This window comes from Cottoperca gobio, chromosome 24, assembly GCF_900634415.1.
Source record: "Cottoperca gobio chromosome 24, fCotGob3.1, whole genome shotgun sequence".
In the NCBI taxonomy this organism is placed as follows: domain Eukaryota; kingdom Metazoa; phylum Chordata; class Actinopteri; order Perciformes; family Bovichtidae; genus Cottoperca; species Cottoperca gobio.
The window spans coordinates 7,673,368-7,690,703 of record NC_041378.1 but is presented as its reverse complement, the minus strand read 5'-3'; the positions used below and the strand labels follow the sequence as shown (position 1 = coordinate 7,690,703).

Genomic DNA, 17,336 nt, shown 5'->3' with positions numbered 1-17,336 from the left:
GTGATTTAGAGGTCTGGAAAGGAAACATAGTAAAGAAAGTGGGAGTTAAGGTAGAAGGGAAGAAACCGCAGGAGTTATTGCATCCTATCCTGTTTTCAACTATGAAGAGAATGAAACAGGAAGGAAACAAAGGAAGAACACAGAGTTAAAGGAACTGAGGGCGGAGGGGGTTCAGATAATGCCATCTAGTGGGCGAGGAGAGTGTTTACAGTCACTCTGAGAGGAGAAGCAAAAAGTATGACAAGGCAGTATTTTATGACGCCATTCATAAAGCAGCAGGGCAAAGAGAAGCAGTGAAATAAAACATTTAAAGGAGAAAGGGAGCGGCCTGATTAAGGCGATTCCCCACTCGTTTAAGAGCTGGTAACATGGTCTCTAGAATAAAGAAGGATCATGGAACGCAGGGTTAAAGCCTTAAAACCAATCAATTAAAGAGGCTCAAATGATCTGATAATATCTTTTATAATGAGTAAAACATGTCTGATTTTGATTCATTGATTTTCTCTTGGGTTGAATGAATAAAAATCAAGTTTCTAGTCAGGCGTAGCTTTGGTTCCATCATCCTCCCGTGTTTCTAGAGTCCAGGAGAGAGGTACCTGTGGCGCGGGCCGCTCTCAGGGGGTCCTGGGTGGGCCTGACTACTTTTACCTCGGGGCTGTACCACGTAATGAGCAGGGGGGGGTAAAAGAAAGAAAAGAATGTTTCAGTCAAGGGCAAATAAAGACAAAGCCTCAGATGAGAGAAAAAAAACAACATAAAGAGCCATAACATCGCTAGAGAAGGAATCATCAACAACCAAAGAGCAGCAACATAATCAATGACGGTGATTGACTTTCAGAACCAAGAAATCTGGCTTCTCAAGACTAAATCGGAGAAAGTGACAAATTAAATATGTTTAACTATTAGTTACATAGTGATAAAACACAAACAAATAAGTAATTTCCAAAATGAGATACAAAACTATTACAGAACAGTTTTATCATGAGAAACGAAAAGCCAGGTTCTCTTGTACATTTTTGGCAGATCAACATGGTGCAGCAAAAACATCTCAAAAAAGGGAGGGGGGGGGGGTGGTGGTGGATGGGGGGCGGGGCAGCAACAAATCTTTTCATGTTCATGTTAGCGGAGCAATTGAAAAAGGGAAAACATTTATATTAACAATACAAAGTGGAATATCTATGAGATGTCTACTTGGGAACCAAAGGGAGAAGTTGACTGTGATGCTATTTTGCTGTCTCTTATTGAGCACGGAGGGGAAACATTACCAAGCGTTTGCGACTTTGGACAGTCACCTCTGACTCAGCACCAGCTGATCCACACACTTCTGGTTGACCAACAGGCAACGGAAGGTACTCCTGAAAAACCAAAATCAAAAACAACAACAGTCACTATAATGTTCAGATCTAACTGAAACGGCTGTTCATGCACAGTGGTGGAAAGTAACAAAGTATATTTACTCAAGTACATTTTACTTTTATATTTCAAATGACTTTACTAATTCAGATTAATAATTAAAAATTATCTAATAAATTACGTATTATTATACATTTGTTCAAATGCGCCTCACATTGTTGAATATTTATTAATGCATCAACATAAATAATCCAATAATTTGATGTATATTATTCTGAGATGGGCCATTCTGCATATTGAGAGTTTTGGCTGCAGGACTTTTACTTGTAACATAGTATTTCTACACTGTGGTATTGCTGCTTTTACTTCTTCCACCACTGCTAATGGAGAGGAAGATTGTGGTATTTCAACATGAAGTAATATAAGTTAAGTGACCCCTCGTTCATTCACTATTATATTCAGCATTTTCTGACCTGCCGTGTGTCCGTGGCCTCCAGTCGTCTCTCCAACCCCTGCAGGTCTGAGCTGACCTCCCTCAGGAGCAGCCGCAGCCTGTTCAAGATCACGTGCACCTTCTCCTGGGCCTCCAGACACTCGCTGCCCTGAGCCTGGATCTGCTCCGAGTTCTGCGACTGCAGCAGCAGAGTCTGAGGTTTCGTGTTGACCAGCAGCTGAGCCGACAGCTCCTGAAGAGACGACACCTTCTGCTGCGAGTCCAGCAGCTCACGCTTGATTTGCTGTGGGAAAATAAAAGATCATAATTGTTTTTATGACCTCCTCTGCTTTCATGTTTTTATTCTTTGTTTTTCCATATTTTACTGTTATATCATTATTAAGATTATTTGTATTTGTTGTCAGAGATTATATTAAAGTCACTGTTTATCTTTAGTTGTTTTCTAACGGAACCAATTCACATACAATAATAGACTCTTGATTCAACACTATTTTTCTCCTAAATGAACCCACTCTAATACAATATCCGTTTCCAGATCTGGCTTAGAGCAGAATCATATAACTCAGTGTTCTAGGTAGAGGCTTGAAAAACAACATGAGATCACAACAGAATTCCACTTAAGACCTCTTTGGTGCATAAACGTCACTTTGGGAACTACTGAGTTTGATTTATCCACTTATTTAATGACGATCAAAATTAAAAAGCACAACAGACCAAACCTCTAAAACACAAACCTTGTATTAGAGAGACATACCGTCAGAGTTTTGTGGTGAGCTCGTAACGTTTCACGATCCAGTTTGGGAGGGATGGGCACCACCTCGTTCCTCCTGCGGTCGATGTTCTCCAGCCACAGCAGCAGACCGTGGCTCATCTCATGGAACTCCTGACAGTAAAAGATGGCAGCACTGACATTAACTATGCGTTTCATATTTTAACTTATTTTAATCCTGCGGTTAAACGTTATACATTTTAAAACCCTTAAAATCCATAAAGTACTCTCCTAATTCTGGTTTCATAAATGAAAAATAAAGAATATATAAGACCTTTATACCTCAAGACATGGCATGTATATTTAATGTTGATGTTTGTGGACAACCTATTCTTTAATAGATATAAAGCATGCCTGACATGCATACAAAACAAGATTATTTTTTATTACTATATCAAAAGAAGGTGCAACATAAAATTAGAGAACCAAATCAAGGATTCTGACTACTTCCTGGAATGTGTGTGTTTTTTTTTTGTACCTGGCACTGCATCAGCGCTCTCTGTAGCTCTTCCCTCCAGTCCTCCAGGGAGGTACCGAGCCAATCCCAGCGTGAGTTCATCTCTTTCAGCCCGTCCCTCAACTCCCACGCCTCCTCAGAGTCAGGCTCTGATTGGAGGAAATCTGCACTGCTCAGATTGATGGACAAGACCTCTGACTTGTGGGCATCCACCCCCTTCAGCAGCTCCTGAGGGGACGAGTCAAAGAGGAAAGTATTCAATACGGCATCTACATGTGGGAGATTATCTATAATGCCACTGATCCAGGAACTGGGCCAGAGTGTAGTTGGCTACTACATAAAGGAAACTGAGAATACATGAGGTGCCAACAGACATGAGTGCAGTTTGATTAAGCCGAGTTTGATGTACGTTATTAGCCTGCGGAGGGGTGAGTATTTATAGAATAGTGATATCTTTACAGGCAGCAACAGCTGGACTAAGTATTGAGGAGTGAGTGTGTGTGTGAGTGTTTGTAAGTGAGTGGAAGGAAACAATTGTCAGCGCCCTGCACGTGAAGTAGGACAATTATAAACAATGCAAATGTGGTCAAAATACTTCAGACAAACAGTGTTTTAACATCGTTAGACATACAGCCAAAAACAAACACGTAAACAAACCTTGAGCTTCTTGATTCTCTGCTGGATGGTGTGTATGTCGGTGCTGAGATCGAGCCCTCGCAGCTGGTTGAGTTCAGCCTCAGACTGACCCAACCACGCCCTCATGGTCTGCAGATCTGAGATCAGCTGCTGCCACTGCTGCAGGTTCTGCTTGTGCCTGTGCTTCTCACTCAGAGACTGAGCCTGGATCAGTTCCCAGCGCTCGATCACACCTGAAGGGATCCAGATAAGATGAATTTAACACGGCTCACAGAGTATTTACAGGAGGATTTAATCTATCATGATGTCTGTGTGCAACTGACCGGCACTCTGAGTGTCTGTGCTGGTGGGGTTGGTGAGTCCCGGCATGTCATCCTCGTCTTCAGTCAGCTCTCCCTCTGCTCTCTTCACTGCATCTATGCTGCCTCGACACTCTCCCATCAGACGCATCTGGAGGGATGATATGAGTAACATGTATTTAGAAAACACACAACAAAACTTTTGTTCTCTTTTAAAAAAATAAAGTAAGAACTCACTGTAACATTGTAACTGTGTGAAGCCAAACTGCTACAAATCTTTCATAGTTATCCTTGAAACCTTCCAGCTCTCTCACACACACACACACACACACACACACACACACACACACACACACACACACACACACACACACACACACACACACACACACACACACACACACACACACACTCTTACTTGATTCTTTAACAGAACTACTTGGATTTATTCCAATTAAAACCCTTATTTCCCTCCAGAGTTACTACTACAGCAGACTCAGAATGTGACGTAAAACAACAAATGTCTCTACAAATGTCTCGGGACTCACGTAGCCCATGTATGTGGAGTCGATGTCAGGGCTGGAGCTGTTGGCGGTGGCCTCTCTCTGCTGGAGGTGGTATCGTCCTGCATCCAGAGCCTGATCCAGCTGTCTGAGACTGGCCTCCAGCTGGCCCGGCTCACCTGCACAGAGACCACGACAGAGTCAAGAACACTAGGAGGGCGTTCAATGACAAAGTTTAATTTAGCATGCTGTTGGTGTCGGCTGTGATGGCTGTGATGGCATGCATTAGTCTGAAATGCACAAAAGCGGCAAGTCGTGACAAAAAAAGAACACAGAAGTCAGTTTTTGTTAACAATGAAATGTTAACTAAAAAACAAAAGAGACAAGTAAAAATGCAATGGTTGAGATGAGCATTTAGTGATCGGGACTTCAGCATGCAGTGATGTGATGTATACACTTTTAATAGGCTTGTTCTGGATGCTGGGACATGCAGCCTGGATAATGTTTCCTTGTGTGGAAGCGTGTTTTAGTTGGAGTTGCATGCTCTCATATGTCATGCTGTGGCATTCCTGATCAGAACCAGGGGGACTGCTGTTTCCTACCAGAGGACGATTTCAAAGTGTTCTCAGTCAGTTTTATATAGGCCTCTGGGCTCTCTGGGATAACTACATCTGGGAAAAGAGACAACAAACACTACTTAAAATGTGGGCACGGTTGAATTTGTGCTAATTTATCATGATATGGCACTGATCTGGATATTCACCTCAGAGCTCTTTACATTTTTTTTGTGTTTCAATATGTGTGACACTGACACTGTAACTGGAACCAGATCTAAAGAAATGACGACTTCACTTGAACACTTGCTGGTTGAGATTCCCCCACAGCAAAATGTTAACACACTACAATACTGGAAACGCATGTTTGTGTAATAATGTTTTGCTCTATAAATAATATTTTTATAGTCATGTAGTTTTTTTATACGTGCGAGGGATATTATTTCCACACCATTGAAACCTCTGTAACCATTTCTGCCTGATCAATTCTAATCTTTAAAGAGCAATTAATCACATGACTGTTGTTGCCATGTAATAAACACACTCACATTTAACGGCTTTTCAGCTATTTCATAGAAAACATTGGTAAAACCTAATTTAATGCGTCTCTAATCAGTTTAAACCAAAATATTTCTTATTCATTTACCATTAGAAACTTATATAACATATATATCATATTTAAAATAAATATTTTCCCCTATAATAAGCACCAAATTATATAGTTCCTTTCCAGGAAACTTCTTGAAGAATTGAGGAAATTACAGACACGTTACAAAAACATTTTAAGATTACATCCACAAGCAATCAGCAGACATCCATTAAACCAATCATCCATCACAAACTATTACTATACAACTACATTTGAACCAACCTGACAGCACTGCGGCAGCAGTCCTCAGATACTCATCCTCCTCCTCTTGCCCTCGACTCCTTTCCCCATGTCGTCCTCCAGGGCTGTCCAGACCTCTGCTCAGGTCGTAGTCGTGGTCCCACTCTAACGGGATGGAGTCCACGCTGGCCGGGGTGTCGCGTCCCGAGCGGTCTGCCCGGATGAGGGCTGTCGTACCCGAGGCTTGACGGCTGGACGTCCGGGGCAGAGAGGAGTCGCCCCACTGCAGCTCAGAGAGCTCGCCACCTTCCTCCATGTCCAGCTCTCTGTCTGAACCATCGAGCTCGTCATCGACCAGCTGGGAGGACAAGGACAGGAAAATGTTAGAAGAAGGAAAGCAAGATGATAGGAGGGACAGAATAATGCAAGCATGAGAGAAAATGTTAAATAAACACACAGAAAATGGAGGGTCAGCCACTGTAAAATAATTCAAAGATATGTGCAACTAAAAAGTGTGAGCGTGCAGTTTGTGAGGTGAGCTGTGTGAGGTGAGCTGTGTGAGGTGAGCTGTGTGAGGTGAGCTGTGTGAGGTGAGCTGTGTGAGGTGAGCTGTGTGAGGTGAGCTGTGTGCTGTACTGACTGTTGACATATATAACATAAGTGTGAATTCCGTTCCCTAGCAGCTGTCATAGTGAAACTATGTTGGACACATGTTTTCACCATGTCACCATGGTGAAGGAGGACAGCTGTAGTCTACATTTTGTAAATTGTTTACAGAGCCCTACATATGGAGTGGACACAATATTGTAAATCAGACTCCCTTGCTTCGTTGAAAGCACCAGAATCTATGAATCTCTTATTTGAGTTTCAGCGTGGATTTCCACTGGAGGAATATTGCTTTATTGTAAGATGACATACGAGTATTTCTGCACGCTACACGATGTGTGTCGTGTGTGTGTATCTTTACTCACAGGCAGTCGTGTGAGTTTCTTGTAGTATCTGTCGACTCGTCCGAAGACCTCCTGGCAGTATCTCTGCAGCTCCTCCAGCTCTTCCTCGATGACAGCTGCATCCAGAGGTTCACTCTTCTCAATCAGAGCTTCACCCTGTCTGAACACCAGCTCGATCTTCCCCGTGTTTAGATAGATCTCCTGCTGAAACGCCTGAGAAAGACACACACACACATAGTGATCAAAGTGATTGTTTTGACAAACAATAAGGATTTACCATTTACAGTCAGGCAAACAGGAGGAAAACAAGCACATCTTTGTAATTGAGGCACTTTAATCAACCAAACAATGGTGTCAGCACTGGATCACAGCAAAGGAGTTTTTAAAATCCTCTTGTATTATCATATTTCTGATTTTTCTAAATTGTATTCTATTACTTTTGGGCTGCAACATCTTACCAATCATAACATTTTTGCCCGGTGTTATCAGTTTTCATGTCATCTCCAGAACAGAGTAATTAATAATAAACTGCTGATAGTGCACACATAATAAGAGAAAGCATGTTTTGTTCTGATATGTATGATTATTGCACTCAGTTGAGTTATGTATCATGGTTTTCTGTCTTACCTTGAGCTGTTTTATCTTGGCCTGTACGTCACACTCAGAGAAGTGCTCTATGTTGGTGAGCTGGAGGTCCATCTCAGTCAGCCACACCAGGATGCTGTCTCGTGCCGTCTCAAACTCCTCCCTCTGGGTGATGAAGTGCTGAATGAACAGAGGGAGACAAACAAACAACCATTTTAAATTCACTACGTTGTTTCTTAATCAAGTTAATAAAGTGAATAGAGGGAAATAGGAGGATATTACTGGGTATTGGATCTGGAAATTGTTTATTAGTACTACCTTTGGCAAAATGGAAAAATAGTTAGAAGTAATCAAGAGGAAATCAGCTGTTGCTTAACTAACTCTTGCAGACGATGTTACCTTGAGTCTGCGTAGGATGGCGGCCACCCTCCTCTGCAGGTTATCCCATCGCCTGTTCCCATCATGCACCATTTCCCTGAGTCGGCAGGAAGAGTCGGTGCGGTTCTCCCGAGCCAGGCGACGGTACTGTTTGTTGATGAGCTCCAGCTGGGTCAGGCATTCCTGCACCTGACGCTGGAAGGCCTGCAACAAAAATACACACAAATTAAAGCTCTGAATAAGACATGTGTAATTGGAAACATGAATGCAATATTAGATTTTTCTTTAAAACGTATTTTATGTGCATGCACACATAAAAACAAACAATTAGTACAGATGGCCCATAACATCTGTTAACATATTTTCTGTTCATTAAAATCATTAAATAGTTAAACTCTTGAAATATGCAGTTTAACATTCCAATCTGGCACAACCAGTGCAGATCCAAATGGCGCAGGCCAGACAGTCAGCTCGCAGGGAATGTGCACGTGCACAGTGATAGACTGCAGCAGCTGCGCAGACCAGTGCAGACTAGTTTGAGCAGCATGACACTCTTCTCTCTTTTTTCTCTGCAGTCACCGTCTCTGTCTTGAACTATATTTTGCTCACATGGAGAAATCTAAATATGTCTGACAGAACACTTTAAAAACATTGAAGCATGCACACATGACATCACATCTAAAATAACACATGCATTTGTGTTTATATTGCTTTTCTACCAATTCAGCCATGCAAACACAGTGCAACTGCAGCTGTCGTTTACTCCGCATTAGAATAATAAAAGTGAAATAGACACACCTCAAACTTTTTCAGCTCTTCTTTAGCGACAGTATACAGAACTCCAGAGGAGTTCGGCAGAGCTGCTGTTCTTTCTGAGGTCTTCAGCCAATCCTCAAACCTGGAGTAATCATCCAGAAACCTCTGCCACAACCTCCACGTCTCCTCAATCCTGCACAGGAAAAATGCTCAGTAATGGCATGGCTACATTTCCTTAAATATAAGCATATGATTGTATGATTACAGTGGTAGTATCTTTAGCAGTATTATAGTATACTGTAGAAGGCAAAGGGATTTGGTTGGCATCAAGTGCATCTGTAAATATATGTATACATCTAACATACTGAAAAGTCCATTCAGGACACAGTTGGTAAACACAAAGCATAGAACTGACTAACAATGTTTAAATGTTATCACTAGTGCATGCATATACATGCAGTTATATACAAGACTGATTTATCCAAGAGGTACTGACTTGAGCCTCCTCTCCATGGACATGGCACAGATGTTCCTCCAGCGTCTGTCCAGCCCTCTGGTGGCCTGCTGGATGGAGTCACACTCTGTCTCCGTGGAGCAGGCGTCACAGTCGTGGAGCAGGACTTCACACAGGTTCAACACTGACGCCACGCCGGTGCTGTGTTTCTCTATGTCCCTCTGCAGCTCCTGCAAGTCAGTCAGAATAATAACTTGATTTTTTTCAGCACTTAAAAAGTTTTAGCATTTCTAAATGTTGCTTGATGTCTCCTGACCCTCCTTTTTATGTCATATAATAATACAGAAGGAACACAGTCAGCCTGCTTAAGTATAGTAAACACATGTGTTAGCTAACTCTGCAGCTCTGGAGAGAAAGGAGGACAGTGTGGTCTCCGAATCCAGTCCACATTTAGAGCTGCGTCTTGGGTAGCAGGAAGGATACGGATACTGACTGTAGGCTAGCTTTAAACAAACAGCCAGTTTGCATGAGTCATGCTGTGAGTTCCTCCTGTGATTCTGTGTCCCTCGATTTCCACCAACTCAGTTTGAGTCATATTGTTCTGGCGTTACGTAGTATTTACAGAAGTACAATGTGTTCTTGTTTGTGTCTGTGATGGTGCTTGTACATCCGAGTATGCATATGTCTTGTATTATGTGTGCAAGACAGGATGTCATGACCACATATTGATAATTTCTCTTATACAGATAACGTGCTGGCTAATTTTGCATTTCTCAAAGGCCTTTAAAACATCAATGAACTATTCTGCTTCACATGTTTGTAGCCCAGGACTGTTTGCTGTGCGGTCCCACTTGCCTGCTGCTGGTTGAGTTTCCTCTGAATCTCCAGGTCGTCACAGGTGTCGTAGACAATGGGCCTGGAGAGATGCGTCTCGATGTGAGAGAGCCATGAACGGAGGGTGCTCATGTTTTTATCTAACTGCTGCACCGCCACAAGGGTCTCCCTCAACTTCTTCACCCTGGTAGGTTGTGAAATTGAATTAAGAATGAAAAAAAAACAAAATTTTTAGGTCTGAAACTCAAAGAAAGCACTCTTTCATCTACAGACACAAAACAGAGAGTAACTGTGTGCCATGTTCAGCTAAACAGAGCCAAAGCGTAACACAAGTATGGGGAGTATAATTTGAGATGTGCACAGATATTTTGGGATATTTGTTGAGAAGTGATGAATCCTTACTTTACCCTACACAACAACTGCGAACCATTTTGGATCTGCAAAAGCCTGACATTTCAAATCCCTTACAACTGCAATCAATGATATGTGAAACAAGTTAATTAGCCAACATCCAGCCAGCTTAATGTTCAACTCCCCACCCTGCAAAGCAATGCAACTCTCTGTGTCACCAAACAGACTTAATGAGAATGAAGGCGTTGGCCGTTCAATATCACATAAACAAACTAAAGACCATAATCTGATAACAATAGACACATTTAGCTCCTCTACTATCACTGCAGCTCTAATGTGCAGTGGCTTTATGTGCTGCATGTATCAGCAGCACATCACATACAAAGATAATCCTAAATCTGCTCTAAAGCATCTCACAATGCAACATACTGCAGGATACAACAGTTTGACTGTTCACATTATAGAGAAATATATTGCATTGCATCACATAATCCACTGCACACACCATACCATGGTCAAATACAAACTGCAAATAATATAAATGTGTAAGCAATCAAACAGTGATGCTTTACTCACACTAACAGTGACACTCCTGCTTTTGTCTGAACCGTCTGAACCTACCGTACTGTCCTGTTTGGTAACCTCCACCCTATGCTGGTTAAAACAACAAATTATTTTTACACACTAGCTAAACCAGATCTCCACTTAACAATGAAGCTAAAACAAAACACATATTGCAGAAAGAAGATAGAGCCCTCTACAACTCTATGTAGAGTAGAAACATACTTAAAACATTGTTATCTTGATGCTGTAGCAATCCACATAAATAATCCAAGAGTATTCTACATAACAGGAGCTGGATAAAAACACAACCTAACATAATCTATGCATAAGGAAAGCACATGGGGCTGACTGTAGGCTGTTGTTGTGTCTTAAAAAAACTGCTTCAAGATAAATGATCAAGTTTGTCCTGCCTGTTGACATCGCAGTCACAATCCGGCAGATCCTCGCTCGGGCATCTTGCCATATTATCCATCCCTAAATCCAAAACCATGGGGGTGCGGCGTTCCCAAAGGCAACGCTAACGTCAGGAAGCGTTATGATGTCGATCCAAACAATCTTCTCTTTCGTCTGCGTGCTCCACATGGGACTTTCTCTAAACTGTGTCTGTGCAGAAGGGGAGGGCAAGCGAGTAGTGGTGGGGTGGCACAACTGTGACTTATCAACTGTTGCTCTCCAAGGTTAAAAAAAGAGAACTCCAAACAGGCATGAGTGTGTGGTGTGTGTGGGTTGTGTGTGTGTGTGTGTGTGTGTGTGTGTGTGTGTTTGGGAGAGTGTGATAGCCTGAGAGTGACAAGTGCTGCTGTTTCTAAAAAGAGACTTACAGTCAGAGGCATGTGCCGCAGAGCTGTCCTATGTCGGAGTATCACACACCAAATACACACAAAAGGGATTGTGAGCCGAAGCTGAAGGCTCCATGCATGCGAGAAAACCTCAATGGATAGTGCACGAGAAGAAAGGTTATCCAGTAAAACATATCTAAATTAAAAGATCCTTGTTTCCTCATAAAATAAAAACTCCAGAAACTGTTGATTAATTAGTCCAACAGATAAGAACCCCAACATTGTAAAGTATACTGCACTCTGTGACGGCTACAAACGGTCTGTCCTGTTGTTTTTTAGTAAAGGGCGGATATAAGAGACAAAGAAAGAGCAGCTGTCTGCATGAGGTCAGACTCTGTCCTTCCCTTTCTTCCTTCATCCACTACCGTCTCAGAGGGCAACAGCCGGAAGACTGTCGGGGGGGGGGAGGGCAGCTGGGGTAGTTAGAGTCAAAGTTTGGGTCAGGTCACTTTCAATTCACAACATGCAGAAAGAAAAGTTTACGTTTTTCTCGACACAAAAATAGTAAAAAAATAAAATAAATACTATGTTGCCAACTCTGGTGAGTGGAGGCGTCCAGAGTGACACGAAGGTAGATGAAGACAAAAGGAGAGTCGAGGTGGGATGAGGAATGTGACCTCTCTGCTTGATGTGCAGCTCCACTAAGTAGAAGCCCCACTGACAACAGCAAAAGAAACTCAGCAGCATTGTGGGAAATTAATTCCCCATCACGTGTGCTGGAGAGTCGTGATGGTAACAAACCGATGCCAAGCATGTCTTCACTAATAGAAAGCCTTCCCCACTAGGAGGAGCGATGCAGTGGGGGATGTGTAGGGTGCAGAGTAAGCACTGTGAAACTTTTGTGTCTTCTCTCCACCCTCACAGAACACACTCACAGTCTGATATCAAACATCACTCTCCACCTGCTCTTGAGAGTCTTGTACACCCACCTGGCAGCGATGAGGTCCAGCAGGTGTTGCCAGCGCTCGCTGACTTTGCTGAGTTTGTGTTGGATCTCGGCCGCCTTGGTGTCTTGGCTGGCTCTGGCCAGGCGCTCACCCATAACCTGCAGCTGGTGCTTGTTCTCCTGAGCTACACTGATCTCCTCCTGGTAGTCCTGGGAGAGACATCATGCAGGTTAACACAGGGAGGTGTCAGTGTGGCGTACAGCGCATGTCCACGCAACTGTGCATTAAAGCTGCAGGTGACACCACATTAACACCGAGTGTAGCGTAATTAGGACAATGCACTGCGCAGTAAAAACTTATGATGATGAATCTGCATTCAAATGATACTATTTTGTAAAAAGGTTGTTTGTATGCAAATCTTCACTGTTCCACCCATGCCATTACCTTAATAAGTATTACTATAATGCTTAACTAGTTCAGATTCAAACTTCTTCTTTTAGCTCAATCACAATGCATGTACCCATATGTGTTCATTCATTTCTACGTGTGAGTGAAATCACCTTGCGCAGCTTTTCGATCATCTCTTCAATGCTGATGTCTCCATTCTGAGAGACCTTGCTCTCCATCTGTGTGAGCCATTCACATAGCTCCTTGTTCTTCTCGTTGAACACGGCCCACTCGTTCAACTTCTCACTCACCTGCTGCCTGCGCAGGGAAAGCTGAGGGGACAAAGAGGAGGGGGGAGGGGAGAGGGGGGAGGAATACGGGAGAAGTGCAAAGGCAATGATGAGATTTAGAATCAAAATATGGTGGTTTAGTAGATTGAGGGGTCGGATTGAACATTTAATACTAAAAACACAACACAATTCATCTAAAGCTCTCTTAAACCAAACTCTGCTTCACAGTGTAACACAGATCACAATAACACTGTTGGCTCTGAGAAGTGGAAAGTAAGCCACAGCTGAACTCTCAATCTGTCAATGTATCACTGCTGTTAGCACTGCTGCCAAGGGCACAAGTTAAATTCACCAAGTGATGGAGACACTCCAGTATATAACACAAGTAGTCTGAGATTACAAAGAAAAAGCCCTTAAAATAACATCAAAGAAAATCATGATCATGTATGAAAGTACCTGGTGGCTGACCTCCCCCCACTGACACTGTAGAAGCTGGAGGCGTTCCTGTAGGACTGTGATGTCATCGGCACTAACCACGCCCTCCAAGGAGTCCCTCAGCAGGAACAAGGAAGTGAGGTCATCGGTCCAGCCCCCCACACTGCTCTGTAACTCCTGCATCCACACAAACATGACAAGAAATGATTTACAACCCACTGAGGTGACCCATGGCCTTGAATGCAAAGACTATCCTGTTGAGACTGGTTTCTTCGTCACCCATAACAAACGGCCATATTCAAAAAGAGAAAAGAAACCACAGGTTCAGAACTACTGAAGCTCAACTGCAGCTGCTGTACCCTCAGAAAAAGTGAAGAGGAAAAGCAAAACAGTACAATGACAATGAATAATACAGCAAAAACTGTCGCAGCATTACTTTTAAATGCAATGAATTACATTTTCTGAAGAAAAGCATAACAATAACAGTAACATGTAACATGCAGATATTAAAATAAAACAGTTACAGTCAAGGTTAAAGGTAGCAAGACACATCAAACCTTGCATCTCCTCCTCCGTCACTGTGACGGTTTTGCTGCGGTGTAATCATTTGTGAATGTCTCCTTTAGGCAACATGCACAAAAGGAAGTGCACATGCATACATAAATACACCCCCACTGCAAGCAGGATGCTCTGTCTCTGACTCTCATGCACACGCAGCCTTTCTTTCTCTCTCCGTTTCTCTCCCCACCCCCTCTCTCCTCTCAGCTGATGCTTACAATGTGCAGCTACTCTCACAACCCTCCTCTTCCTCCCTGAGGAGCTCAGGACGTGTCATGCATGAAACATGACTGCTGACAGTGTCCAGTGGTAAAGTGCAAACGATCATAACTTGAATTTGCACACAATAATTTCATGACTGCTGTGGGAACAAGTAAAATAAGAGCATCGCTGTTTCCTCATTCCAAGTGCAAGATAAAATAATACAGAAAGCAAATAACAATATATGTAAGACTACAACAATGTTTAATTAGATAAAAGACTCAAAATGATTTCACCCTGGAGGAGAATAAACTAATTGTATCCCACCAGTCTGAAGACCAAACAAACAAGGTCACACAATGAGACAGCAGCTGATAGATACAGACACTTCTGGTTTGTCTGTTTATGTGTTTGTCCCCATAGCCAGATTAAGGGGTAGAGGGAGGACAAGTCTCTCTGTGTGTGTGTGTGTAAAAGAGAGAAATACCAAGAATGCATGTGTATATATTGCATAGATTCTCCTCACCTTGCATCTGATTTGCTCTGAGTGCAGCTCCTCATGGAGGTCAGGCAGTGGTACAGAAAGCTTCCTCTTGAAGGCCCTCAGCTTCTCCAGTGATGCATTGATGCCCTTTTCACATCTCTCCCAGTTCTACACACACACACACACACACACACACACACACACACACACACACAAACACACACAGTAAGAAATAGAGCATAAAACACACACACACACACACACATATAAACTCAAACACTCGCACAGACTGCAGATCTCCTCATGCTCGGGGGAAGTTGCTATACATTCTTCCTTCAGCTGCAGCGTCAGAACGGGTAAACTGCAGAATACACAATCATAAACTGACAAGGCATACACGCGCACGCACGCACACGCACGCACACACACACACACACACCTCAACCCAAGGCTGAAGTCATCCAGCATCAATCATCATGCAGTAGACAGCACACTCAGCTCTGAACCTCCCAAGCAACCCCATGAGAAAGAGTGATACAGCAGAAATCCAACAGCCAAAGAAGAGAATTAACACAGCTTCATAAAGAGGTTCTGCTCCAAAGGGCGCGGATTACAGCTATTTTTAGAGTCTGAATAGAGGTCCAAATCAGGATAAAGCAGGGTAATATTTGGTAAGAAATGCTGCAGCAGAGTAGCATACCTAAAGCAAGAGCCATGGTAAAAGAACAGCCAGGGTAGGACTAGAACTGCTACAGCAGCTGCTCTCTAAGTGCAAACCAAGGACTACAGAGAGAGAGAGAGTCTGTGGGGGAATAAGAGTCTGTAGGGGAATAAGATTAAGAGTAACAAAGGAGAGAACTACAGTATGTTCAACAAAAAAGAAAAGATTCCCGGATGCATCTTTTAAACTGCGACACTCTGTCCCGTTCAAAACAGAGCACCAGCACAGCTTGTAAAATCTACCTCGCAGGGTTCAAATCAATACAGCTCACTGCGCAGTGTGCAACCTCTGCATCTGTGTGTGGGTGTGTGTGTGTGTGTGGGTGTGTGTGTGTATGTGTATCTTTGTGCCATTTTGTAACGCTTGAGTATGTGGAGATGCTTAGCAATTTATCTGAAGACAGAAGTGAGTGTGCTCCATCTCCGTCCCTCACTTCTTTTTAAGACTTAAGATGCAGCGCTGCATAATTCATGTGATAACCTGGTTTCAGTGTCCTGCATGTACAACCGAGTAGGCTCAATAACCCTCGCGTTGTCCTCGGGTCATTCTGACCCTAAATGAAATCTATTGCCATCAAAATATGTTTTTTATTCATCAAATGGTCTGAAAATAATATGGGTTGTTCTATGCTCTTCACGATTAAAATAAATGTTATGGAATTTTATTGAATTATGTTTTTTTTATTGAATTTAATAACTGTTGTCCTCTGGGGTCAAGCAATGGTCAAGACAACAAAAAACAAACAGGCCTTTTCTCACAGATGTTGGGACCCCAGAGGACAAAAGGTGTATGGCAATCGGGAGGACAACACGAGGGTTTTAAGGGCTCAGATGTCCTTCAGCACCTTCACACTGCCGCACAGTAGAGACACAGCTTCTAGCTTAGCCTTCAACACAGACTGTGCTCAAATGACGCTTCACCTATCTGCAATAGTGCAGGATGTCTCATAATCCAGCAGTGATCAGGAATATAAACCTGCCATTGTTACAATCCATGTATAATCGTAGAACATTTTTTTAATGTTGCATGTCAATGAGAAAAGGAACCGAAGCGTAGAAATAATTAGGTTAAAAAGCAAAAAAGTGAAAAGAATGAACTTTTATTCCCGGTGTAGTTTTGTCTTACCTTGAGCATGCCGTGCAGCTCTCTCCTCTGCTGGTCCAGGCGGTGGTGGCCGTGCCTCCACCTCTCCTGAATGTCCATCAGCTCTGTCTGCAGGGTGGACTCGGCCCGGGCGTCGGCCGACAGCAGCAGGCTCCGGCCGGCCTCCACCGTCAGGATGTAGCCTCCCTGCTGCCTCTGCAGCACTCGCTCCCTCAGCTGGAAGGGCAGAGACAGGGACAGGTTAACTATGGGAGTCTAAGGTTGGAGAAGGGGTGAGGGGTTTATTAGTGGGAGGTTTAGATCTGCTTAGGACAATTTTATGTTTGGCTAAATATGAGGTCTGAAGAGTGATAAGAAGTAGAGAGAGTAGTTTTTAAATAGGACGTTTGTAAAGATTTGAAGACATGAAGACATTTGAAATATAAAAAGAAAAAGCTCTGCATTATTTAAATGAGCTCAAAGCCCTCTTCCAGTGACCTCATGAAAACTTCTTACATAAGCTTTATGAGAAAACAATCACTTCCTGGTGCAGTGGGAGTGTCAGTGACTGAACCTATCACCGACCTCATGCACCTGCTCTACACTTAAAAATTAATTGTCAATTAGAATTGTGACTTGCAGAGATAATAAAGCATACATATTTTAGATAAACTAATGTCAGAGAAGGTTGGAAATTTGAGTGAAAGACGTTAAAAAGCTCCTCC

The 17,336-nt window shown here is 42.9% G+C and overlaps 1 protein-coding gene across 1 annotated transcript in view; it reads right to left on the bottom strand.

Moving 5' to 3' along the window:
• syne1a (spectrin repeat containing, nuclear envelope 1a) overlaps nucleotides 1-17,336 on the bottom strand; it is a 113,515-nt gene that overhangs the window by 2,879 nt on the left and 93,300 nt on the right. Inside the window, 20 exon segments of the mRNA XM_029425845.1 lie at nucleotides 597-655; nucleotides 1,266-1,355; nucleotides 1,827-2,090; nucleotides 2,562-2,690; nucleotides 3,055-3,261; nucleotides 3,691-3,902; nucleotides 3,993-4,119; nucleotides 4,517-4,650; nucleotides 5,897-6,212; nucleotides 6,826-7,017; nucleotides 7,432-7,569; nucleotides 7,789-7,971; nucleotides 8,566-8,716; nucleotides 9,020-9,207; nucleotides 9,833-9,995; nucleotides 12,495-12,661; nucleotides 13,013-13,171; nucleotides 13,586-13,741; nucleotides 14,850-14,975; nucleotides 16,654-16,848. Coding sequence (XP_029281705.1) covers nucleotides 597-655; nucleotides 1,266-1,355; nucleotides 1,827-2,090; nucleotides 2,562-2,690; nucleotides 3,055-3,261; nucleotides 3,691-3,902; nucleotides 3,993-4,119; nucleotides 4,517-4,650; nucleotides 5,897-6,212; nucleotides 6,826-7,017; nucleotides 7,432-7,569; nucleotides 7,789-7,971; nucleotides 8,566-8,716; nucleotides 9,020-9,207; nucleotides 9,833-9,995; nucleotides 12,495-12,661; nucleotides 13,013-13,171; nucleotides 13,586-13,741; nucleotides 14,850-14,975; nucleotides 16,654-16,848 — 3,356 coding nt within the window.